Raw genomic sequence first — 23,772 nt, forward strand, 5'->3', positions numbered from 1 at the left:
AACCTGGTGAATAAAACAACAACTGAACATATGCATCCAAAGAGTCTTCCTAGACAATACTTTAGTCTACCTACGCTATAGACAATTTCTTCACACGGTATGACGAGTGTAATGCAGTTCTGCTTTTACTCTGATGGTGTTCGCGGGTTGCTTCCTGTTCACGTCAGAGAAACTAAACTATCAACTGTCGCCCTGCTGCTTTGGTGGAACAAGTCGAACTGGGCTCATTCGGAGCGTGTTACACAACCAGAGAATGTCGCAGAAAAACAAGAAAGCCAAAAAAAGAGAAAGAATCACTAAAGTGGTATTTAAAGTATTTTATTCAAATATGTAAATATTATACAAATGAAAGAAGGGCAGATTAAGACAACCAACGTTGAGAAAAGTCCTTAAGGACAAAGTAGTAAAATAGACTAGTAGAAGATCTGTACTTCGATTTAGGAATGATTGTCATCACACATTCATCCTTCGCATTATCTGTGGAATAAAAATAAAAAAATCTCAGGCAGAACATTTGAACACAACCACCTAAAAATAGTAAAAGCTAGAACTGAATGTTGTCTGTGTTTATTAGGAGAAAGTGGACACCCAGTGATTTTATTCAAATATGAAGGGTGAAGACCGACAAACAGCTTAAAGAGCCCTCAAACAAAAATGAAAAGCATTATTAACCTTTAAAGGGCTCCAGCAATGTCCTGAAAAGTGGTAAGTTATGATAAGTATGTATAACTATGCAACTGTTTATACACATTAAAATATGTACAGCAATGTTTAAGTAGCCTCTGAAAACTAAATGGGTTCTGTGTGTGTGTGTGTGTGTGTACACATTTACCTTGCGAGCACTAGACGTCAGTCCAGGAGACTTTGCCGGTCTGCTGGTAGGTTGTGGAGATTTAAAGTTCCTGCCTCTCCCTGTTCTTCCTTGTCCAGGGTGAGAAAACATGTTTTCCTGGGACTTGCATGAAGTTGTCTGAGCGGGGGACTTCTTTGAAACTTTGCCAGGTGATTTCCTGGTGGAGCTGCGTAATTTGTTCAGCCCTTTCTTTAGGTAGTTGTTTTTCTTGGGGGTGTTGTCAATACTGAACATCATAGACTGGCGGCGTTCAGCCTAAGAGAAAAGTACAAGGTAAACTGTTATTGAAGCACAGTGAATGTGTAACTGCATATGAAATTAGTAAATTTGAGGTGGTTGTATCGGCAAACCAGCATATATTACACTCACTGGACTGAGAACAGGGTGAAGATGAGAAGTGGACCCACTGATCACATTTTTGTTTTTGGGAGTCAGGGGCCGGGGGAAGCAGCTGGCCTTCACCTTTTTCTGTCATATGTAGATTAAACAGGTTGAAAAATTAAATAGACGGTGATTTAAATGGTTGCATTTACAGCCAAATTACACATGACATAAAGAATACTGCTGTGCACATTCATCCATACAAACCTCAGGCGAAGTGTGATTTACAGACAACACAGATGAAGTCCGCTTTGTCCCAATCGGGCTTCTCAGCTGAGCAGAGCTGGGAGCTTTTGATGACAGTTGACCAGGCATCAAAGACAGACGGTGGGAACGAGTGTTGGCTGCGACACCCGTCTGTCCCAACATGAGCGACTGTCGATGGGAAACCAGCGAGTCTTGCAGTTGGCCGGGCATCATGGACACCCGACGGATCGTGTCAGATGGATCTCCTGTACGAAGCTCTTCGTCCGTGAAGATGAATGCACCATTACGGCCAGTCTAAAGAAATAAACAGATACAGTATAAATCCAGTGTCACACAAGTTGGTGAAGCATCATAACGTTATGGATTTAAATCTGTTCACAAAGGTCGATGTAGGGTTAAACCCCACATGCCCTCTCTGCTCACCTCACACTCGATGGGGTAGCTGCTCTTCAAGTGAGGAAGGCAGGCCTTGTTTCTGGCCTGGAGCTCAGCAATTCTCATCCAATCGTCAGGTCCACTTTCCGGCTCATTCTCTGCCTTCACACAGAATGTACTAGTGGCTGAACATAAAAAGATATAGAACATAGATTACACACCTTCCAAAAAAAGAAATGAGCTCTTGTCAATGAGAATGGTGCAAGTAATAAGAGCTGAGAGCTGCCCCTTGGAAAATATACAAAGCAAGTAACCCAATTATTGTACAATTGCATACTTTCTTGCTGTATAGCAGAACAGATGGGGGGGGGGGGGGGGGGGGGGGGTCATCGAGACTACAAGAACTACACTTACTCTGTGAATGAATTGTGCTCCGTCTCAACCCTGGAAGACCGAGAAGCTGGTCGCTGGCCCCAGCGGTCCTTTTGGCAGGTGTTTCAAACAGCTCCATAGACACCGGCCGTGCCGAGTGGGCACTTGAAAGGTTTGGTTGGGAGCGGGCTGAAGCCAGACTATAGAAAGTCTCATCTTCTTCACCACAGCCTGGAGTTTTCTACAAATCAGAGTTTGACAATCACTTACAACTACAATAATCCTGAAGACTTGTGACTTTTATTTTGCTGCACAAAGTTCAGGAAATAATAATAACGTTTAAGTTAAATTGTACTAGTAAACTGTTAAAATAAAGTGTTGAATAACTAAACAAACTGTTCTAAAACTTAATTTGTATAATTTAGCTTGGAGAAAAAAAAAATAAACCACTGTGAATAATATGTTTTTGTAAACATGAATAGTAATGTCGTGCTCAGTTCCCTCCACCTTGGTCAAAGTGATGTTTATAACCTGCGTCGTCCTTCGTCGTTTGACGGATGATGTTGGATTTTTCCGTTCTGAATCCAGTTCTTTGTGATGTGTACTGGCCCTGGACAGTCAACAGCAGAAGAATCTCTCAATAACAGCGGATACAAACGTAACATTGGCTGCATGTGAAACTACAGCGTTTGAAAACTTGAAATGCGATATGGTAAAACTAGTACAAGGTCCAGGGGGAGCGTTCACCCTTCATCCCCACCACATACCTGCTGACTTGCTTGGCGTTTATAGGTGTGAAGTACAAGGTTTCCAGGGACTCGGCCTGCAGAGCGCGGCGTTTGGCCAGACGCTCCGAGCTACGAACCAGCGGCGTGCTGGACTCTTCAGGCGCTGACAGCTTCCTGCAAAGAAAAGGCGACATATCCGATGGGATGGTTCCATTTATACAGGGTAACTAGAGAACAGCATAAAATCCAAAGTTTACTGTTGTATTATGTGTGCAGTACTATTTTGCGTAAGATTTTCGTTTTGTGATCGCCAACGTTACCTGGTGCTGTTTAGAGAGTCGTCCAGGGAGCTGTGGTCCAGGCTGTCGGAGCTCAACGTTCTCCTCACGGGTTCTCTCACGTCAGTGCTTGAATACGCAGTGGGAACCTTCAAGTAGCTCGAGTCTGCGGTTCGGCCTTCGTTTCCGTAGATCTTATTTTGTGCCCGCAGGTTACGATCTGCGTAAGCCAGCTGAAGATCAAGCAGTGATGGAAATCAGTGTAATAGAGTGGGAAAGTGTGCCATCAAACACCAGAATTGTAAGAATTAAGCTTTTTTTGTCTGATCTGAAGAATATGTCATATCTCTCTAAAATACCAACCTGTGCCTCCAAACTGGCCACGGTTTTCAGAAGTTTCTTCTCGCTGCTTTGCACCTGGTCCAAATCCAACTGAAGCCGCTTGTTTTCCAGTGCGGTGCTTTTCAGTTCCTGCTCTTTGATGTCCATCAAATGCCTCAGATTGGCCACCTCCTCCTCGCTTTTCTGGAGAAGCTGCTTCTTGCTTTTGTAGTGATTAGCCGCGTTCTCCATCTAGAGCAACATAATAGTTAAACACATACATGCATGAAGTCCATACGAGTGCAACAACATGGCAACGCAAGCTGAAAGGAAAGGATCCCACGCACCTGCGCCTTGTAGTGTTCTACGGCCCCTGACTTCTCAGAGAGCTGATCCTGCAGGTCTCTCATCAGGGCCTTGCTTTCTTCTACCGTTTCTCTCTCCTGCAAGAGTTTCTCGTTCTCCTTTTTGAGCATTTCCAGCTCCTGCTGTAGGACAGATTCCAGCTTACGGGAGGCTGCGGTCTCTCTCTCTAAAGACTGCTTTGCTTGAGTGAGTTTCTCAGCCTCTACGGTCATAACTTCGACTCGTTTCTCCAAAGTGTTTACAGCCTTTTCTGTCTGGACTGTCTTCGCCAGAAGTATTTCTTTTTCGACAAGAGTCTCCTTTTCCTTTAAAGTGACAACCTGCAGCTCCTCTGTAACTTCTTTTAGCCTGAGGGCTGCAGATTCTTTGTGTTGACTCAGTTCCGCGTTCACGGAGCAAAGCTGCTGCTGGAGAATGTTCACCTGCTGTGCACATTCCTGTTTAGCTTCAAGTAACATCTGCTCCTTGGCATGGAGTTGCTGAGAAATGGATTCCACCTGCTCTTGAAGCTTCTCCTGAGCCCGTAGGAGCTTCTCCTTCTTAAGGACAGATTCATTTAGCTTTTGAATCTCCTCCTTGTAGGTGTAGATCTGTTTCTGTAGAATATCCACTTGTTTGACTCTCTCCTCCAAACTATGGTGTGACTTCACCAGGTGAGCATTCTCCTGCTGCTTTTGCACCAACAGCTCATCCTTAGATTGCATTTCCTCCACTGCCTTTCTCAGTGAAACCTCAAGTGCAGAGCTGTCATGTTTTAGTGAGACTAGTTGCTCCTCTTTAATCCGGATCTGCTCTTTAAGTCCTCCCATCTCCTCTTCAGAGGCTGACATCTTGAACTTGAAGGTCTCCTTCTCCTGAGAAAGCTCTAGGTTTTTCTGAGCCAGTTCTTCCTCTTTAGCCTGGACCTGCTCTGTTGCAGTTTTCAGTGACTCACTCAGACCCAGCATTTGATTTTTCAGAGCTTGGATCTCATTCTGTAGAACTTCTGACTCTTTGCTGCTTTCAACCTTGAGCTGAGCAGCTTCACTTTCTTTGGTTTGGACTTCCTCTTTCAGCTGATTGATCTTCTCCTCCAGAGCAGCACTGTGTTCCTTAAGAGCCTCAATCTGCAGAGTGCTGTCCTGCTGCTGCTTGGCCAACAAATCATCTTTAGCCCGAACTTGGTCTTTTGCCTCCTGAAGAGAACTGCTTATGGTTTGCATTTGTTTAGTTAGATGGTCAATTTCCTCCTGAAGCTGCTGCGAGTGTGTAGACGTCTCAGACTTCAGCTGAACCAGCTGTTCCTCCCTAGCATTAATCTCTGCATTTAGCCTCTTCACTTCATCATGAGATGCTACCATCTGAGCCTGCAGTAGCTCCATCTGCTGACTGTTCTGTATCTGCTGCTCCGCAAACACATGTTCCTTGGTTTGTAAAGTCTCCTCAGCAGACTTCAGTGAAGAACAGAGACACTCAACCTGCTTCTTCAAGTCTTGGATCTCATTATTTAGTAGTTCTGCCTCCTGTACCTTTTGATCTTTTAGCCTGTTCATTTCTTCCTCTTTTGTCTGGATCTCCTCCTTCATGCTGTGAACCTGCTCCTCAGAGGCAGACAGTTGTTGTTGCAGGAGCTCTTTCTGATTAGCACTCTCCTGCTCCTGGTTGTTAATGGTAACAAGATGCATCTGAATCGTTTCCTCAGCCTTTGTAAGAGAAGAGCTCATCTCATCTAGTTCCTTTGTTAGAGCGCTGATCTCGTGTTGTAGCTTGTCAGAATGTGCAGAGCTGTCATGTTTTAGTGAGACTAGTTGCTCCTCTTTAATCCGGATCTGCTCTTTAAGTCCTCCCATCTCCTCGTCAGAGGCTGAAATCTTCATTTTGAAAGTCTCCTTCTCCTGAGAAAGCTCTAGGTTTTTCTGAGCCAGTTCTTCCTCTTTAGCCTGGACCTGCTCTGTTGCAGTTTTCAGTGACTCACTCAGACCCAGCATTTGATTTTTCAGAGCTTGGATCTCATTCTGTAGAACTTCTGACTCTTTGCTGCTTTCAACCTTGAGCTGAGCAGCTTCACTTTCTTTGGTTTGGACTTCCTCCTGCAGCTGATTGATCTTCTCCTCCAGAGCAGCACTGTGTTCCTTAAGAGCCTCAATCTGCAGAGTGCTGTCCTGCTGCTGCTTGGCCAACAAATCATCTTTAGCCTGAACTTGGTCTTTTGCCTCCTGAAGAGAACTGCTCATGATTTGCATTTGTTTAGTTAGATGGTCAATTTCCTCCTGAAGCTGCTGCGAGTGTGTAGACGTCTCAGACTTCAGCTGAACCAGCTGTTCCTCCCTAGCATTAATCTCTGCATTTAGCCTCTTCACTTCATCATGAGATGCTACCATCTGAGCCTGCAGTAGCTCCATCTGCTGACTGTTCTGTATCTGCTGCTCTGCAAATACATGTTCCTTGGTTTGTAAAGTCTCCTCAGCAGACTTCAGTGAAGAGCAGAGACGGTCAACCTGCTTCTTCAAGTCTTGGATCTCGTTATTTAATAGTTCTGCCTCCTGTGAACTCTGATATTTCAGTCTGTTTACTTCTTCCTCTTTTGTCTGGATCTCCTCCTTCATGCTCTGGACCTGCTCCTCAGAGGCAGACAGTTGTTGTTGCAGGAGCTCTTTCTGATTAGCACTCTCCTGTTCCTGGTTGTTAATGGTAACAAGATGCATCTGAATCCTTTCCTCAGCCTTTGTAAGAGAAGAGCTCATCTCATCTAGTTCCTTTGTTAGAGCGCTGATCTCTTGTTGTAGCTTGTCAGAATGTGCAGAGCTGTCATGTTTTAGTGAGACTAGTTGCTCCTCTTTAATCTGAATCTGCTCTTTAAGTCCTCCCATCTCCTCTTCAGAGGCTGAAATCTTGAACTTGAAGGTCTCCTTCTCCTGAGAAAGCTCTAGGTTTTTCTGAGCCAGTTCTTCCTCTTTAGCCTGGACCTGCTCTGTTGCAGTTTTCAGTGACTCACTCAGACCCAAGACTTGACCTTTCAGAGCTTGGATCTCATTCTGTAGAACTTCTGACTCTTTGCTGCTTTCAACCTTGAGCTGAGCAGCTTCACTTTCTTTGGTTTGGACTTCCTCCTGCAGCTGATTGATCTTCTCCTCCAGAGCAGCACTGTGTTCCTTAAGAGCCTCAATCTGCAGAGTGCTGTCCTGCTGCTGCTTGGCCAACAAATCATCTTTAGCCTGAACTTGGTCTTTTGCCTCCTGAAGAGAACTGCTCATGATTTGCATTTGTTTAGTTAGATGGTCAATTTCCTCCTGAAGCTGCTGCGAGTGTGTAGACGTCTCAGACTTCAGCTGAACCAGCTGTTCCTCCCTAGCATTAATCTCTGCATTTAGCCTCTTCACTTCATCATGAGAGGCTACCATCTGAGCCTGCAGTAGCTCCATCTGCTGACTGTTCTGTATCTGCTGCTCCGCAAACACATGTTCCTTGGTTTTTAAAGTCTCCTCAGCAGACTTCAGTGAAGAGCAGAGACACTCAACCTGCTTCTTCAAGTCTTGGATCTCATTATTTAGTAGTTCTGCCTCCTGTACCTTTTGATCTTTTAGCCTGTTCATTTCTTCCTCTTTTGTCTGGATCTCCTCCTTCATGCTGTGAACCTGCTCCTCAGAGGCAGACAGCTGCTGTTGCAGCAGCTCTTTCTGATGAGCACTCTCCTGTTGCTGGTTGTTAAGCAGTACCTGCTGAGCCTCAGCGTGTTCCTTAGCTTGTGTGAGGGAGTCATTCAGACTTTCTAAATTACTTTTTAAGTCATTAATCCCTCGCTCCATGATTTCAGTCTGCAGAGCACTTTCAGTCTGTAGCTTGACAAGCTGCTCATTTTTGGTTTGGATCTGTGCTTGAAGCCTCTGAATCTCCTCTTCACAGCTTGCAATCCTTAGCTGTAGTGACTCCGTTTGTTGGACATTCTCTTGTTGGGTTTTGGCTAAAAGTTCTTGCTCAATTAGAATTTGTTGCTCTGCCTGTTTGAGAGACGAGCCAAGCACATCCACTTGAACTGCTAAAGTCTGGATTTTATCATGAAGAATTTTTTGCTCATTCAATTTCTGCAGTTGTAAACTGGCAAGCATTTCCTCTTTAGCTTTGATTTCATCTTTGTTTCTTTTAGTTTCATCCGTAAGACTGTCAACTTCTTCCATAAGAGTGTTAATTTGTTGGTCTCTATCAGCCAAGCAGGAACCTGCAGCACATAACCTTGTCTCAAGATCTTTCACTTTTTCTTCAGTCTGGTTTAGAAGATCTTCCTTTTCTTTTTTTAAATCCTTTAGTTTCTGGATTTCCTGTTCACAAACAGCAACATGCTGCTGCAGTCTGGTCGTCTGCTCCGTTCTCTGCTGCTCAACTTTCTCGAGTTGAAGCTTAAGATCCTCGATCTCCTGCTGGAGGCGTGCTCTCTGTTCAGACATCTCCTTTTGAATCTTGTCCAAGATTTCATCCTTTGCTTGAATAATTTCTTCAGCCTCCGACTTCTGTTGCTCCAGCAGCTCTTTCTGTTGGCTGATTTCCTGTTGATAATCTGCCAGCTTTTGTGATTTGGCCTCAACCTCCAGCTCGGCCTTTTTCAGGGAGCTAAACGTGCTCTCCAGTTCATTCCTCAAATTGTTGATTTTAGTCTCAAACATTTCCCTCTGGCAATTTAAAAGAAGACCATTAGTAATCATCAGTGTTATCCAATATCAGTTTTGAACACTAAATTATAAACTTTACCTCCATTACAGGTCCCATATTCTCTCCCACTTCTTCCTTTGTGACCCTAATTATTTCATCCTCCAAACAGGAAATCTTTCCCTGAAGGATTTGGATTTGTTCTGTCAAGAGCTCCTAAAAAAATTGAGAACATATTTGGTAACATGACAATGTATCACAAAGTGTAAAGTGAAATCTGATTAGTATTGAATTACCAGACAAAGGCAAACCAAAAGAGGTAGCTGTGAAGCTTCGGTTTTACGGACACACCTTTTGAGCAGTAGCTTGGTGAAGTTCAAACTGCAGGTGGCTTGTTTTGCTTGTCCACTCCTCCTGAGCCGATGCTTGGATTTCTGTCAGTCGGCTAACTTCTGCCTCAAAGGTAGCAAGCTGCGAACACACAGCTCTCACCTAAAAAAAGCAAGAATTTAAATCAACTACAGAATGAAGTAAAAAGCATCCCAGCTTGTAGACGGCTCATGTGACTCATAATTGCAGTTTATAGGATTGGAAATCTTAGTAAAAAAGGAAATAATTACACCCCATTACCTGGGAGGAGAGAACACCATTCTCATCCGTAAGGTCGTCTACTTTCCGCTCCATTAATAAAGAAGTATTCTTGAGGTCTTTATTTTGCTTCAGCATCTCATTAAGGCGCACATGTAACCTGAGGAAAGAGTCAGTTTACACAGAGGTTTCTTTAGTTTGTAGGTTTTGGTATAAATTAAAGATATCCTTGCATTTGACATTACAGTTGATTATTAAATGTCAGTTTGTTTTAGTGTCAAATTAAGTGACACTTTAAAGTCAAATATGTTTTTTTTTTTAATTGTATAACTTACGTGTCATTCTTCATCTCCAGCTCGTTGATTTGTTCCCTGGTAACCTGTTCCTGATTATTCTGCTCTTCTTTCATCTTGTCCAGGTGGTACTGAAGCTGATTAATCAGCGACTCTGAAGATAAAAAAAGTGAACACATTTTTAGAAAACAAATTTAGTTACCTAAAAAGGGGAACATGTGGTGGCCGGTGCCCTTTCCATACCTCTTTGTGTAATAAGTGTGATCTTGCTGGCCAGCTCCCTTTCCAAGCTGTCTCTGTAGTCTCGCTCCTTGATCATCTGTCTCTGCATCTTCCTCAACTGAAATTTGGGTGTGTTCATAATGTCCTGCAGAGGGGACTTGCTGTGGAAACCAGAACAGACACATTAGGCAAGAATTATGCTGAAAGCTATAAAACATCAGAGACTTGCATGCGTAAATGAGTGTACAGCACATTTACTACAAATGTAGGAGGGGATGTGTGCATTGTACAGTGTGATGTTCTTTCACATGTGACAATGTACAAATACTGTATTTAAAAAAAGAGCAGTTTTAAAGTAAAGCTCAGCTTGTGCAAACGTTCAACTAACAGAATTCTGATATTATATTGTTGCGTAAATGACCAGATCATCTGTTCTTAAACTACGAGTTAACACTTTTTAATAAAATATAAAATAATTTATATTTATTTTCTTTTTATAATCAATTTCATGATATTTGGAGGAGTGAATGGAACATAATAAGCTTTATGTTATGTAAATTTCAATTCATGATCAATCATTCAGACCTGACTGAGGACGAGGCCACAGTTTGCATCTCCATAAACATAATTTTGTGTGTTCGACGAAAGATGGGGGACTCATCATCTGAGACTGAAGAGATAGTTGACACAGTTGAGGATGGGGTGGTTGTTGTTCGATCCAATATTTCACGACAGACAGGCAAATCTGAAAATTGGAAAAATTGAAAAGTCTAAAAAGTTCAATCTAAAACAGGTTTTATTTCATGTGATTGTATGTGACGCAGAGTCCAAAGAGCATGTGTCAAACTGTGGTCCTCAAGGTCCTGTGTCCCTGCTGGTTTTCCAACTCTCTGCTGATTACCTTGAACAGGTGTGTCAAGTGGCTCATCCAGCTCTTGATTGACTGAACACACCTGATCGAGGTAATCAGTAGGACCTGGGGCAGAGAGACTGAAATACCAAAAACAAAAAGGTGCCCGAGTTTGACACCCCTGGAAAGTGACATCATGAATAACTTACATCTCCTTGCCAAATATGCATCAAGTCCATGACTGAGATTAACAGAGCCCTCGCTCTCCATCACAAAGCGACTGGTCAAGTTTGCTATCTCTTGCTAAAGAAAGAGAAGAAAGAACAGCACAACATGAGTAAAATAGGAAGTACCTCTGTGACCGACAGCAAATATTAAAAACTGTTCTTGTTACCTCTGTGTCAGAATCTAACAAATGAAGGGTACAGCGTTCGTTCATCATGTCATGGTACACAAGCAACAGGAGCACCTGGCGAGATTATGAACACCAAGTTAGAATATGTCTGTGACTTTTATAGTTTCACTATTTCTATTTGCATTTTACCTTTGCAATTTCTATAGTTAGACTGGTGTCATCTGTCATGTTGTTCCAACATAATGATGCTCCACGAAATCTGCAATCCTCTAAAAAACGCAAAAGATTGTTTAAACCAATGGATGACTGAGTAGTGTTAGACCAAGTCTTCATTGAATCAGTACCTAACAGTCAAGCAGAGTATGGTGCAAAACATTTGCAATATTAAACCAGAAGATATCTGAGAAAACAGAGGGTTCAACCAAGGAATTAACTGAGCTACTATACTGACGTTAGGAAATGCAGCCTATAGTATTAAATAGTATCATTGTATTTATTACAGCATGTAGGCTGTACTAAGGTCACACTTGATAACAGACTTAAAATTCATTTCTTAATGTGCCAAAAAAAAACTTACTTTGCAAGAAATCTGCAATGAGTTTCAATGGATCATCGGTGGAAGAAGTCAAATAAGGACTGGGTCCTTTTTTACTGGGACAACAAAAAGGTAAAACAGAGTCAAAATGAAGGTTTCATTTCACAATACAGTTTTCACAATATGACAATCCTGTAATTGTCCAGGTGCAGGACCCTGTAAGTAATTATTGACCATGCCATGTTTACACTGATGAAACACTTCATATTGTTCATATTGTTCTACTTACAGCATACAAACAACTTTAAATATGACCAATCCATCACGTAAATCGTCAATAGTTAGTTCTTGGTTGGCCAGTTTTAAGCTGTTTACCTGTAAAGAGTTTGATAAGTTGGATAAATAACAACAGTTTTTTAAATAGCCTGTTTATTCATAAACCTTTTGAACTACATTACCATCAACTTACCCAGCCGAGAAGAGCCCTAACACCCAAGTTGAGCGTCATGTTGGCTGATCATTTATCTTCAACCTGGACGTGTAAACAGGGAACACGAGCATATTTGGCTTAGCGTGTATGCAAACTACACCTGTTATTACATTTCTTCAATTTCAGGTAACTATCCTGCTCAGTAGTCAAATAATTCAGTATGGGCAATACTAGTTAATGTTGGTATTTAGTAGAAGCCGAGCTAGCTACCACAACTTCAACGCCCATTTAAGTGAATAATGGTTTCGCTAAATCCAGTCGTATAAATTGTTGAAGCCATCATTTGCATCCACCAGAGACTCACCTCAAAAGGCCACGACGTTAGTCAGTTTTCTATCTGCACTTGAGTTCAAACGTTTAACCTCCTTTACTGACTACAAACAGCGTCTGCTAACAAACTGTTTAGAGCGATACAAGACAAAATTCAAAAAAAGGGTTGGCCATTAAACTGGCCAATGAGCTTTCAATACGGGAGAGTCGATTGGCTGGTTTAAGCTAGCGGACATAATAGTCGAAGCTTATTGGTTTTAAACCCGGAAAATGGTGTGAGACCCTAAGTGTCAACACAGGCCGGTAAAGGCAGCACAAAATAAAACAAAATAAAATGCATTCTGTCTGCACTTGTATTTATAAATAGTTAATGTTTATTTATTTGCATATTTTTAAAATGGTAATAATATAGTTGAGCGACCACTTTCAATAAAATTAGGTTACACTGTTAATGATTAAGACAAGCTACAAGTACGCATACATAAGTTTTTTTTAAACTAATAAATTAACGTTAAGTGTTAAAGTTTTACCTGCGTCCATTATGACGACAAGTTACTTAACCAAAATGTCCATGAAGGACTGGAGGTTGCAATCTGGTTTAACTACAAGCCCCATAATCGTTCGTTTCCTGGCAACCGGCTGTTGTGGCATTAAACAGGCCGCTCACTCTAATTGTTTGGTTGGCTGGCTAGCTAAATAGACACGATTTACTTATGATAGTCAACGCTACTATTAATTTAAAGTTGCCTTATATTTCGGGTAAGGGTCTAAATCATAAAGCCGTGCTTTGCATATTAACTGTACTTGCACTGTAATGAAACATTTATGCTGTTTTTTGGTTAGCGACGTGTTTAGTGACGTCACTGTTGTCGTCTCACAGGTGAGTAAACCTTTGATGCAAACATGTATGGCGCGCCGGTGGATTTATCTTTCAAACACATCTGCAATTTAGCAGGTATTTTACAACAACAGTACTAAGATCAACCTTTTTCATCAGTGCCTTATTTATTTTTTGTTTTTTTTTGCTTTATTTCCTCCTTGTCCTTTATCACTTTATAATTAGTATACCTGTCTTTCTGGTACACTAATAATACAGTTTAGCCGAGAAAGGAATTCCAAACAGGAAACACAAACAAAAGAAGTACATTCATATTAAATGCTCAGTATTCACAGTTTTCATTTTGATGCTTTTAGATGCATGGACACAGAAACCCAGCGAGGGTCTGCGGCCTTTAAAGAGAAATTCAGCAATGAAGTACATAAGCCACTCTCTGCGTCTTAACAACAACAGCATCACCAACATCCAGGATCTCCATAAAACTACTAGCCACTTCCTGGCTGAGCCATCTCAGCTGGCATGGCTGGACCTGTCCTTCAACAACATCACACATATAGACCATGTGAGCGTCCCCTGTGTGTTTTCTTTACTTTCTTCCTGACTCTTGCAAACATATTTTTCTATAAATCTTTTGGTTGGTTGAAGCAGTTAGAGATGATTATGTTGTTTGCTTTTGCATGTATGGGCGTCTAGTCACATTTGTGCATTCTTTTTTTAGGTGTTGTGTGAGCTGCATGAGCTGCGAGTGTTATATCTTCATGGCAACAACATTTTTATTCTGTCAGAGGTGGAAAGGCTGCGAGCGCTGCCACATTTACGTTCCATCACTCTGCACGGGAATCCTATAGAAACCAACAAAGCTTACAGGTGGACACTTTCTGCAACTGTAAATTCACTCTATACACGCGCACACACACACACACACACACACACACACACACACACACACACACACACACACACACACTGTATACAAATATCAAATAGTTGAAGGAGGCGTATTTTATATCTCATATCTGAGCCCAGTGGCCACAGCACTTAGCAGTGATCTGCTGTTGTTGGTAGTTTGCAGCGTACAAAATAGAAAAAACACAGAAAAGCCAGCTCATAATACTGCCCCACGTCTGAGAGAGAGAAGGAAGGGTGAGATACAAATGCGTCAAATGCCTCGCAAGCATGTTGGCCCACGAAACTGTAACAGACGGCCAAATGCAGATTAGGCTCATGTTACTACTCTGCGTAGCAACACTCACAAACATCCATAGAAGTTTTAGCATCTGTTGCAAAGGCTATTCCACAGTACCTGTTCGTCATAAGTGAGTTCAACTTGTTGGTTTGTTGCACATCAGAATATTACTGTATGTCCATATGTGTGGCAAAGTTACAATATAGATAAGGTTTAGAAGCGTAGTATTTAAATAAACAGTAATAAATAAACAATAATTTTTTGTATTCATCTTGAACACTATTCAAACATTCATTCACTATTTTAAGTATCTTTTTTTTTTATCTTTAGGAATCGTGTAATTTCAGCTCTGCCTTGGTTAAAGAATATGGACTTCAGCGCTGTAACACAGCAGGAACGAGTCATGGCAAAAATCTGGCATCAAAGCAACACCCGCAGCCAAAGCATCAAGGACACTCTAAAGTGACTGCATGTCTTTTTGTAGTGTGCTGTATATGCATCTGTGAAAAAGCATTTTATATTATATGAGCATGTGGACGTTTACATTTATGTAATAAGACACTAGACCTTATGTTTAAGTTTTTAATGAATTGATTAAACCGAAGAGAGAACAAAATAAAACTTTTAAAACTTTTTTGGTACTAGCCTAACATATAACGAACGTATTCCAGGTAGTATTACACAGGTAACAAATAAAAGAAAAAAAATGCCAAGAACCCTTTGCAAAAAGCTTAAATCGATTGCAGGGTTGAAAAAGTCACATCCTTGCTGATCATCCCTTTAGTAACTCCAGAGAGGCTCGCCGTGCTCTCCTCCAAAGAGTCAATATTGGCTTAAAACAAATAAATAATCACAAAAAGCGTTTGTATCATTTAATCTGCTGTGGTACATGGGTTGGTAACGCTCCCCCACACTGCTACAAAGGTTAGTTCTGAACAACCTAGTGATATTACTCCGCAGCATCAAGCTTAACAGCTAACACACGCAGGCCGTAAAAGTGTTTTTCATAAAAACATTTGTTACATGCCGTTCTTGACCAATGAACTCGCCACAAAAAGAGGAACTTCATACAATCCATCATCTATGTTCATATCAGAAAATTCTGTACAATGAAGGCATGAATATACAATATCCGTCTCCGCACCCACCAAACATCAACCCCCCTTCCTCTCTGTATTCCTCTGCTGTTTTTAAAGAAGTTTTTGGGATTTGATTTGAAGAGTCTGCCAGCTCCAACTTTCAGTGCTAGAAAACTGCAGAGAATAAATGACTGTAAACTCAAGAACGTGCGCCCCAAAAAGCTCCATCCATCCCACACCCAGTGACATTAGTAAGCACACCCAGCAGCACCGTGCTCCTGTTCGCATCCTCACCCACCAGAGGCCCCCAGACGTGGACAGCAGTCATGGTTTGATCTTAACTGGATAAACACATTACACACTGGATGACAAATTACTAATCAACAAGATCCACTGTATGTATTTTTTTTTTTACTCCAGTTGGTTCATGTTTAAGTTGTAGTGAAACATGTTTTTTTTTCAAGCCAGGGACAGCATAATTGCCAAATCTTCAAGGCATATCCGAATTTTAGAATTACAATTCATTACATCTTACTTAAATGGAGTTTTTTTCCCCCATTAAATTGTTTGAATCCTCACCCAGTGCATGTCGTACTGTGATCATTTCCACTACACTATGGCACAGACACTCTAACGCAAATTGTACCAAGTAAACACAGCAATAGCCAGTGGCTTGTGCCAACAATCCCCTATTTTATACCTTTGACTGGTGTGAACAGATACCCTTACTTGCCTAGTATACAGGCTAGAAAACAACAAAATAAGTTTATGATGAAAACCGTTTAAAAAGATCAAAAAAGAACAATGACTTGTCCACAGCTTGTTCTGACAAAACCTGGCTTTGTTTTTGATGTAACGTAATTTACACCCCACTGTCTTCAGTAGACAACTGTCCATTGGCAAAGAAAAAATAATAATTTGTCACTGACCCATAATTAACTAGACTCAATTCACAAGATGCAAGTGCACATCTGTGTCAGAAGAGACATGGATGATAATCAAAAGAACCAAGATGCTTTAATAGATGGTAGGCTGAAGGGTGAGGATGCAGGAGTGGCACAGAGAGCGCACGATGGGAGGAACAATATGCAGGCCAGAGTCGCAGAATCAGGGAATGGCAAACTGGACAACCAGTTCTTCTTTAGCATCCACTTTGATCTGAGAGATTGCACTGTAAGCATACGCTGCTATCTTGGACACCTGCAGACAAAGCAGAGTAATATTGGAGTGTGCAAAAAAACATGGCAAAACTAAAATTATTAGTGTGAAATACAGAAATATTAGGAGGAGAAAAACTACACTACCAGGGAAGCGTTAGATACCTTTAAGACCTATTTTAAGTCACATATGGTCGCCCCCTTCTCGTGTATATTGTTTTTAACAGTGATGATAAATGTTACATTCACCCAGGTATCACATGACAAGAAGCAATGCAAATGCAATAAAAACACACAAACATCTTATTCATGAATGTTTAGGAACATCATTACCTGCTGAACATCTGAATATGGCACCAGGTCACTCGCAAGCACTTGGTGGGGTTGACTAGTGAGGGAGGGTAGAGCAAGTGCTTTCTTCTGGGGCAGACTATTGCTCAACACAGCTAGCTTTGTACTGGAACAAACCAAGAAACAGAAGCTTATCAAGATTCTGTCACTATCTACAACAAAGTATAAAGTTTAAAACCCAGTTTGTTCAGGACACGCCTCTCGGCCAAACTGATGGCCACGTCCTGTGTTCCAGGAATGCACCATAAAACCTGGGACTGTATTACAGGATAAACTTAGCTACTGCGTCGGGTAGAAATCATCCAGCTGCCACTGGGTGTCAGCATATCTCACCATGTTAAAAAAAATAAGAGGAAAAAGCAGAACTGCTCCTATTTTTGATTGATCAACTTCCTTTGGCTTTTTTTTAGGTCAGTGCATTTGTGTGGAAATCAGCCATTTCATTTTCAAGCCAACACTAACCACAGTAAGACTATACTTTCTATTAATCCTATAGATTCTTGTTCTAAAAGGACATCTCTTGACCTGCACATTTTACATATGCCCACACCAGCAGCCACTCAGTCACAAACCTGTATTGCCGAGCTTTGTCCATGTACTCGTGCGGCTCCATCAAGAGAGACTCAGCTGCTGCGACATCAATGATATTCCTGTCAGACAAAAAAAATAGTAGCAAGTTAATTAAGAATTTACAGCAAGCTAAAATGGAATCACCCATGTTTGCATGAAGGGTGACTTACTGTGCCGTCTTTGTGAGGATGGATGTAAGAAGGGCCTGTTCATCAGTCCGGGCTGAGGGGACACTGGGGGTGACCCAGTCTGACCCATTTGGTGGTTTGCTGACAGGATTCGGATGAGGAATCAGCGGCTTATATTCTTCTGGTCTCTGGAAGATTTAGAAAATAACACATTGGAATGACCAGTAATCATATTTTACAACAAACGTGATGCTGCGTTTTACAACAAAAACAATCACTGTCTGTTTCAGCAATACATTACAAATTTATAATTTAATTAAAAAAGGGACCATTTACAATATTTTTTTCATTCGCAACGGTAAATCATTTCATTAAACAAGATCTATTGATTCAGCTCAGGAACCAGTGCATTCTACAGTCACAGTAACACATACTGTACCATCAACACAGTCAAAGTTCTGCCTTACACACGAAACAGGTTTGAGCCAGAATCACTGGTAACGAATGTAACGAAAGTAACAAATTAATTTATAAGCTGCTTTAAACCCAGTGGCTTCCGGTGTGAGTTTTAAAATGCTTCTCACACATTTATTTGCCTTTTCCTCACGTATCGTCGTTTCCCACATACGTGCTAACTCCACAGCAGCTTGTGTTGGACAAGGCCCCATACGAGGGCTAGCAAGCTAATGCTATTTCAGGCGTCACCTCACACACAATATTAGACAAAACACTGCACAGTAGTATCGTCAAACAATAACCAACTGCATGTTATGTGCGGCGCGTGGTGATTCACACAGCATTCCTCCTTCTGTGCCGTTAGATAACCTTGTGTAAATCGCAGCACGTAGCCAGCTAGCGTTAGCTCACTACCTGGTCTGTGTTGTCGTTGTCGCTGCTGTAACAGCAACCCATGGCAGCGTCCGAGGGCGAAGCTACACAACCCCGGCCTCCCTGTTGTCCGTCACAAACCAAACGTCCTCGTCCTCTCCAGCAAACATACAACGTTCGCCCTGCGCGTTTTTATAGTAGCTTCATCTGAACGCAGGAAGCCTCGGTCACCAGGAGCTCCTCAGACGAGCTATCACATGACAGCGACTGTGGTGCAACAACACAGCGTCCACGTCCGGGTACTTCAGAGGCAGCCGTGGCCTCCGTCACGTGACGGAGGAAAAACCCTAATGATTGATTCAAAATAGGAACGAAAGTATACTTGACATTATTACAAATACAGTTAATTCCAAGCCCAGTTGATCCGCATTGACCGAATGAGCCGCAGCATATCTAGTGCTCTATTGCATACGTTCTATGGATGGAAGCACGTAGTTTTGTGTAATTTTATCTCCACAGCCAAAAGAGAGTCACAGAGATTTCCTGATAGTATAAACCAGATAAATAAACAGATTACTGAAACATTTTTTATTTCAAAGAAACATACAGTATATATAAAAAACAGACTAACAAAAACAGACATGTGATGCTTTAAACTAAAGCATGACAAAAAAATAGTAACACAAGTTTAAGTCATTGAAACTCATAATAAGCGGCCACCGAGCAACATCAAACAAGATGAGGCTTGCCGCTGCATACGTGCCGAGCTCCCTGCAAACAGATCAAAGGGCCGCGGACGCCCCGTGGCTCAGCGTGACGACAGAGTCCGCCGCCGCACGCGCCGCAGCTGCGCTCCATTCACGTCGTAGCAGTCGGATGTGGGACAGCGCTGCGGAAACGCGGCCCACTACCGCAACGGAACCCGTGTCTGTTTCTGCACACAAATCAGCAGTTCGGACGAGGAGCGAGCACGGTTCGGCCCTCGCGTTAAATGCGGAGCCAGACGCCGGTGTGGCGGTGACGGGGAGGCGCCTGCCCTCTCATTAACCCCCCGTTTCCTCCACGCCTCCTCCGTTTACTCCCACAAACCGGTCAAGTCCAGGCAGCGCCGTTGACTTCACTCAGAAGTTCCTCGTTGGAGCGCGAGCACGATGTCTGCGCTTCTGCTCAGCTGTTTTGCGCTGCTCGGACTCTCGCGGGCCCAGATCGGGCTGCCGCCGCCGCCGTCTCTCGGCTTCAGCTCCTCGGTGCGCTCGGCGTGCAAACCCATCCCCAGCACCATGTCCCTGTGCCACGGCATCGGCTACGCGCACATGCGGGTGCCCAACCTCCTCGGCCACGACTCGCTGCGCGAGGCGCAGCAGCAGTCGGCGGCGTGGCTGCCGCTCGTCTCCAAGCTCTGCCACCGGGACACCAAGAAGTTCCTGTGCTCGCTCTTCGCGCCGGTGTGTCTGCCGGAGCTCAGCGGGCCGCTCAGCCCCTGCGGGGGCCTGTGCGAGGCCGTGCGCGACGGCTGCGTGCCCGTCATGAGCGCGTTCGGGTTCCCGTGGCCGGAGATGTTCAACTGCTCCCGGTTCCCGCGCGGGACCGAGCTCTGTATCCCGGCAACCGGCGAGCAGGAGCAGAGGACGGCGGAGGAGGCGAGGCGGGAGGAGGCGCTCAAAGGTCAGTGGAGGTCACCTCCTGTGAACACAGCTGCTGCTTTCATCTGATTGTACTAAATCAGTGTTTCCCGGGGATTTTTGCTTTCTTCAGATGATTATGGGCTTCAGAAAAGACTACATTATGTCTTCTTAATGCATAATTATTACTTCTGCCCTCTAGGTCAACCATGATGTCATGTGATGTACCGTCTCCTCTGATTTAATTTAAAATAATTATTTTCATCTATTCATCCATTAAGACTTATCTTTTGTTCTTTTTTACACCCCGATCGCGTTGTTTCCGCTCAAAGTCCCACTATCTTCCCACCCCTTCTCACATGCAGACACTTAGAGGCAGCTCATCCCGTCTCCTTTACCTCCCCAGGCAGTGTTATCTGCGAAGCCTGTAGCCTGGCCGCCGAAGGAGAGACAGACGTCCGGGAGCACTTCTGCCGCAGCCCATATGGTGAACACCAACATCTCACTCCACAGATTATCTGGAGCAAGTTTGAGTGACCGTCATTAAATCACATTATCTCTGTGGCAGCGTTTAAGATGCGCCTGGGCAGCGCGTCCACGGTGGGGACCGACCGGCAGCTGGTGCCCACGGCCCGTAGCCGCATCCTGAGGTGGGCGGGTGGAGACGCAGACAGGGCAGGAGGTGGAGGTGCGGTGGCGCACAGCGCTCTGTGGCTGCACGAGGGAGGCTCCTGTACGTGCCCTGGGTTGGACTCTGCACAGGCGGCGGAGGAGGCGCAGGTAAAGAAGAGACAAGCGAAGGAGGAGGGAAAGGAAGGGAGCGCGGTCCGAGGCGCTTGGTTCCTGGCTTTGGCTCAGGCGCAGGAGGGGAGGTTGGTGCTGACTCGGCTGATGAGGTGGACCAGGGGCGACAAGGAGCTGAAGAAGTTCATCAGAGCACTGCTTAAACAGTCCTGTCCAGAGCTGCAGACAGGCAGATATTAACAGCTCCAGCCTGGAAACGCGGATGCTGTTTGGTTGTTATGTGTCGCCGACTGTCACAGTATGAGGTCAATAGATGACACTGAGTGGGAATTGTTTAATGCAGTGTAAATGGATGTGTGCTGTACGATTATCCTCTAAATCTGCATAGCAACCACATCCTGATTAATTGTTTCTGCTAAAGTGTGACAAATGATACAGTCAGTCACTGTCACAGGTTTGATAATATTTTAACCAAGAAGCTTCTTATCAATGCTTTTAGAGTTTGTTTAACAAAATAAAGAAAATCCTAAAGTGCCGATAAAGCCTTGTTATAGTGTACTACCACACCTGGCGTGTAGAGGCCGCTATGCTTCAAACTGATGGCTTGTGCGTTTAGTGTTATTGTGTACGTGTGTATATTGAGGACACAATGGACTGACGTTACTAAACGTTTTCTATTGATGGATATTTTGGTAAAGTTTTGTTGTAGTTGTATACCTACATCACTTTGTATTTCATGATTTGTTTTTTTTTTAAATAAATAATACCCACAGTGTGGTACATTACATTTAGACAGGACAGTAAATGTGTTTGTTTTTTTTACCTTTCCACTTTTCATCCACTCAGTAAAAATAGACATTGGACTCCATTGGACCTTTACGCACACACCTGTTGACGTTACCTTGATATATCGAATGTCAGACTCGGTCTCTGTCACTGCTCTTCACAGTGAGAATCCCAAATCCAGTAAGACGCATGCGTCCGACCCCAAAGGTAAACTACTGCTAACGATTATGTATTTAATTACAGTGTGTTGCTCTCATTGTTGTTTAGAAATTAAGGTGTATGATGTCATGTGTGACACATCAATTATTGATCGCCCCAGATCTCTTACCTTCTCTTACACGCGCACACCTTGGTCATTCTGCACTTGTCTCTGCTGAAGCGCTACCTCTTTCCTTCTCATCGTCCGCTCGACTCCTCTGCTTTCGTTTTGGAACAAAGGTGAGACTGTCTGTTTGTCTCTGACTCTTATTGGTTTCACATCTGTTTCATGAGCTAGTCTGTAGTTACCTAAAGTAATAGAAAGCTCTAGAGCCTGTTTTCTTCTTACAACAAATGCCTGAAGCTTGAAAGACTGAACTTGAGCCAATTTCATATATTTTCGAAATATAAAAAGTGTTTTTAAATGAATTAACATCTAATTTCAGATAAGTGTATCTTTTCAGAAACTATTAAATGAACTGTGTGTGTCCTTGCACAAGCCACGATGGTGTCTCCCGCCATCGCTTTGGCCTTCCTCCCGCTCCTGCTGACGCTGATTATCAGGTACCGCTACTTCTTCGTGCTGTTCTACCGGGCGGTCCTGGTCAGGATATGGAACGACTGTGCCACTGGCCTGAGTCGCGAGGAGCGCGCCTTCCAGTACGTCCTCACCCAAGCCACCCCTGGAGACCCTGACAGCATCCTGGACACCTTTGATCTCTGGTGCAGCAAGGTGGAGTTCATCAGCAACATTGGGCCTAAAAAGGGTAGGAAGGTGACCAGAATGCATCTGATGGTCTGTTTAGTAGAAAGCTGATTGACTAGACTCATTCCTGCTGTGTTCAGGAAAGATCCTGGACCGGCTGCTGATGGAGCAGAGCCCTCTAACAGTGCTGGAGTTGGGCTCCCACTGTGGGTATAGCACGGTGCGGATCGCCCGGGCTTTGCCCTTGGGTGCCAGGCTCTACAGCGTTGAGATGGACCAAGGGAATGCTGCCATCGTTGAGAAAGTCGTTCGCCTGGCAGGGTTTGATGATGACACGGTGGGAGCTGAGATATGGGACATCGCTCTCTGTATATGACCAACATATGAAAACACCACAGTCCTATGTTGTTAATGGGAGACTTTTAGTTTGTCTTTTACTGGAGTCATCTTGTATAATTAATTCTTCAGGTAGAACTCATCGTGAACCCATCTGATGAGGTGATTCCTCGGCTGAGGTCTGACTATGGCTTAGAAAGGCTGGATTTTGTGTTTATGGACCACTGGAAGAAGTGCTACCTTCCTGATCTGCAGGTTGGGGGAATAAATCATTTAAGTGACTGAAAAAAGTTTGTTTCTCTCAGTGAACAAGAAGTTCAGTTCATCTAAACTTACAGATAATCATTTAAAACTAATATGATGCTTGTGCTGTAAAACAGAAATCCTTCTTTTCCCAAATGCATTCTGCCTAATGCAGTTACGTGACTACGTGACATGTCTGTGTGTGTGTACAGTTGCTGGAGGGCTCTGGTCTGCTGGGAAAAGGGTCGATGGTAGTGGCAGACAACGTGCTGTTTCCTGGGGCTCCAAAGTTCTTGAGATACATCAGGAAGTGCGGCCTGTATGAATGGAAGATTCACCGGGCAACGCTGGAGTACAGCAGGGGCGTCAGGGACGGGATGGCTGAGCTGGTGTTCCAGGGGATCAAGTAGATCATGCAGACTGTGGCAAACTGGGATATCACATGCTATTGCTCAATTACACATTCTGGATGGTATACGTCATGTTAAAGCATTAAGGAATAAGGAATCTAATGTGAAAAAAAGAAGTGGAGTGTCTCAGTGGTTCTTTTGTCATGCAACTCAAGTGAATGAACTGCCCGAATATCATCCGAAAGATCTGCATACGTGAATAATTATTTCTTGTCATGACAGATGCCTGATCAAACCTAATGCCAGAAATGACATAAGTATTTTATGCTGTAAACACAAGATAAAGAAACTAACATAAGCAAATTCATTAAGTTATAAAAATCTAACTTGGTGTCAGTTTCAGTTTTAGCAAGTTTGTAATGAATGTTATGACTCTTGGTAGGAACCAAAACAGTGAACTGTTGACCTCTTACTATAAATGTTGAAGTGAATTAGACATTGGATTTACCAACACTATCTGTTCTTAACTTTAACCTAATGCTTTTG

The 23,772-nt window shown here is 43.2% G+C and overlaps 5 protein-coding genes across 10 annotated transcripts; 3 read left to right on the top strand and 2 right to left on the bottom strand.

Annotated features, from left to right (window-relative positions):
* Positions 1-302: 302 nt before the first annotated feature.
* numa1 (nuclear mitotic apparatus protein 1) lies at positions 303-12,727 on the bottom strand. 4 transcript variants are annotated; one of them, XM_029170315.3, is made up of 25 exons: positions 12,139-12,292; positions 11,814-11,876; positions 11,634-11,719; positions 11,387-11,460; positions 10,999-11,078; positions 10,849-10,923; positions 10,664-10,757; positions 10,190-10,349; positions 9,626-9,765; positions 9,425-9,536; positions 9,132-9,249; positions 8,853-8,993; positions 8,604-8,717; positions 3,863-8,524; positions 3,558-3,767; positions 3,237-3,427; positions 2,956-3,090; positions 2,696-2,798; positions 2,231-2,429; positions 1,865-2,001; positions 1,442-1,735; positions 1,223-1,321; positions 833-1,108; positions 673-695; positions 303-477 (listed from the first exon to the last, which is right to left on the bottom strand). In XM_029170315.3, exons 2-24 carry the CDS (start codon positions 11,850-11,852, stop codon positions 675-677), a joined length of 7,560 nt encoding a protein of 2,519 aa, XP_029026148.1. In that variant the 5' UTR covers positions 11,853-11,876; positions 12,139-12,292; the 3' UTR covers positions 303-477; positions 673-674. The 4 variants fall into 4 exon arrangements, with proteins under 4 accessions (XP_029026148.1, XP_040929286.1, XP_029026149.1 ...); XM_041073352.2 differs by lacking the exons at positions 673-695; positions 12,139-12,292 and adding an exon at positions 12,635-12,727; XM_029170316.3 differs by lacking the exon at positions 673-695 and having other exon boundaries at positions 2,720-2,798.
* On the top strand, positions 12,720-14,762 carry lrrc51 (leucine rich repeat containing 51). 3 transcript variants are annotated; one of them, XM_029170333.3, is made up of 5 exons: positions 12,732-12,863; positions 12,985-13,059; positions 13,299-13,504; positions 13,661-13,809; positions 14,459-14,762. In XM_029170333.3, the coding sequence occupies exons 2-5, from the start codon at positions 13,008-13,010 to the stop codon at positions 14,592-14,594; spliced, it is 543 nt and encodes a 180-aa protein (XP_029026166.1). In that variant the 5' UTR covers positions 12,732-12,863; positions 12,985-13,007; the 3' UTR covers positions 14,595-14,762. The 3 variants fall into 3 exon arrangements, with proteins under 3 accessions (XP_029026168.1, XP_029026166.1, XP_029026167.1); XM_029170334.3 differs by having other exon boundaries at positions 12,735-12,863; positions 12,948-13,059; XM_029170335.3 differs by lacking the exon at positions 12,985-13,059 and having other exon boundaries at positions 12,720-12,863.
* Positions 14,697-18,534, bottom strand: lamtor1 (late endosomal/lysosomal adaptor, MAPK and MTOR activator 1). Its single transcript, XM_029170336.3, has 5 exons — positions 18,284-18,534; positions 17,456-17,601; positions 17,288-17,365; positions 16,698-16,821; positions 14,697-16,407 (listed from the first exon to the last, which is right to left on the bottom strand). Exons 1-5 carry the CDS (start codon positions 18,323-18,325, stop codon positions 16,315-16,317), a joined length of 483 nt encoding a protein of 160 aa, XP_029026169.1. The 5' UTR covers positions 18,326-18,534; the 3' UTR covers positions 14,697-16,314.
* Positions 18,535-18,842: 308 nt separating this feature from the next.
* sfrp2l (secreted frizzled-related protein 2 like) lies at positions 18,843-21,405 on the top strand. The gene is made up of 3 exons (XM_029170328.3): positions 18,843-19,906; positions 20,270-20,350; positions 20,432-21,405. The coding sequence occupies exons 1-3, from the start codon at positions 19,393-19,395 to the stop codon at positions 20,845-20,847; spliced, it is 1,011 nt and encodes a 336-aa protein (XP_029026161.1). The 5' UTR covers positions 18,843-19,392; the 3' UTR covers positions 20,848-21,405.
* A 141-nt stretch (positions 21,406-21,546) lies between these two features.
* Positions 21,547-23,755, top strand: tomt (transmembrane O-methyltransferase). The gene is made up of 5 exons (XM_029170332.3): positions 21,547-21,831; positions 22,092-22,358; positions 22,438-22,634; positions 22,766-22,888; positions 23,089-23,755. Exons 2-5 carry the CDS (start codon positions 22,097-22,099, stop codon positions 23,284-23,286), a joined length of 780 nt encoding a protein of 259 aa, XP_029026165.1. The 5' UTR covers positions 21,547-21,831; positions 22,092-22,096; the 3' UTR covers positions 23,287-23,755.
* Positions 23,756-23,772: the final 17 nt, after the last annotated feature.

This window comes from Betta splendens, chromosome 13, assembly GCF_900634795.4.
Source record: "Betta splendens chromosome 13, fBetSpl5.4, whole genome shotgun sequence".
Classification (NCBI taxonomy): Eukaryota; Metazoa; Chordata; class Actinopteri; order Anabantiformes; family Osphronemidae; genus Betta; species Betta splendens.

Bases quoted from the DNA above. Each gene is read 5' to 3' on its own strand.
- lamtor1 (XM_029170336.3), bottom strand. From the start codon at position 18,325: ATGGGTTGCTGTTACAGCAGCGACAACGACAACACAGACCAG. The intron at 16,822-17,287 runs GTTTGTGACTGA...GGTTTGTTCCAG, and splicing joins GACAAAGCTCGGCAATACAG to TACAAAGCTAGCTGTGTTGA. The intron at 16,408-16,697 runs GTAATGATGTTC...CTTTGTCTGCAG, and splicing joins CATATTCAGATGTTCAGCAG to GTGTCCAAGATAGCAGCGTA.
- numa1 (XM_041073352.2), bottom strand. From the start codon at position 11,852: ATGACGCTCAACTTGGGTGTTAGGGCTCTTCTCGGCTGG. The intron at 11,461-11,633 runs GTAAGTAGAACA...TTGTTGTCCCAG, and splicing joins TTTAAAGTTGTTTGTATGCT to TAAAAAAGGACCCAGTCCTT. The intron at 8,525-8,603 runs GTAAAGTTTATA...TTAAATTGCCAG, and splicing joins ATATGGGACCTGTAATGGAG to AGGGAAATGTTTGAGACTAA.
- lrrc51 (XM_029170333.3), top strand. From the start codon at position 13,008: ATGTATGGCGCGCCGGTGGATTTATCTTTCAAACACATCTGCAATTTA. The intron at 13,060-13,298 runs GTATTTTACAAC...TGATGCTTTTAG, and splicing joins ACACATCTGCAATTTAGCAG to ATGCATGGACACAGAAACCC. The intron at 13,505-13,660 runs GTGAGCGTCCCC...TTCTTTTTTTAG, and splicing joins ACATCACACATATAGACCAT to GTGTTGTGTGAGCTGCATGA.
- sfrp2l (XM_029170328.3), top strand. From the start codon at position 19,393: ATGTCTGCGCTTCTGCTCAGCTGTTTTGCGCTGCTCGGACTCTCGCGG. The intron at 19,907-20,269 runs GTCAGTGGAGGT...TTACCTCCCCAG, and splicing joins GCGGGAGGAGGCGCTCAAAG to GCAGTGTTATCTGCGAAGCC. The intron at 20,351-20,431 runs GTGAACACCAAC...TCTCTGTGGCAG, and splicing joins CTTCTGCCGCAGCCCATATG to CGTTTAAGATGCGCCTGGGC.
- tomt (XM_029170332.3), top strand. From the start codon at position 22,097: ATGGTGTCTCCCGCCATCGCTTTGGCCTTCCTCCCGCTCCTGCTGACG. The intron at 22,635-22,765 runs GTGGGAGCTGAG...TTAATTCTTCAG, and splicing joins CAGGGTTTGATGATGACACG to GTAGAACTCATCGTGAACCC. The intron at 22,889-23,088 runs GTTGGGGGAATA...GTGTGTGTACAG, and splicing joins GCTACCTTCCTGATCTGCAG to TTGCTGGAGGGCTCTGGTCT.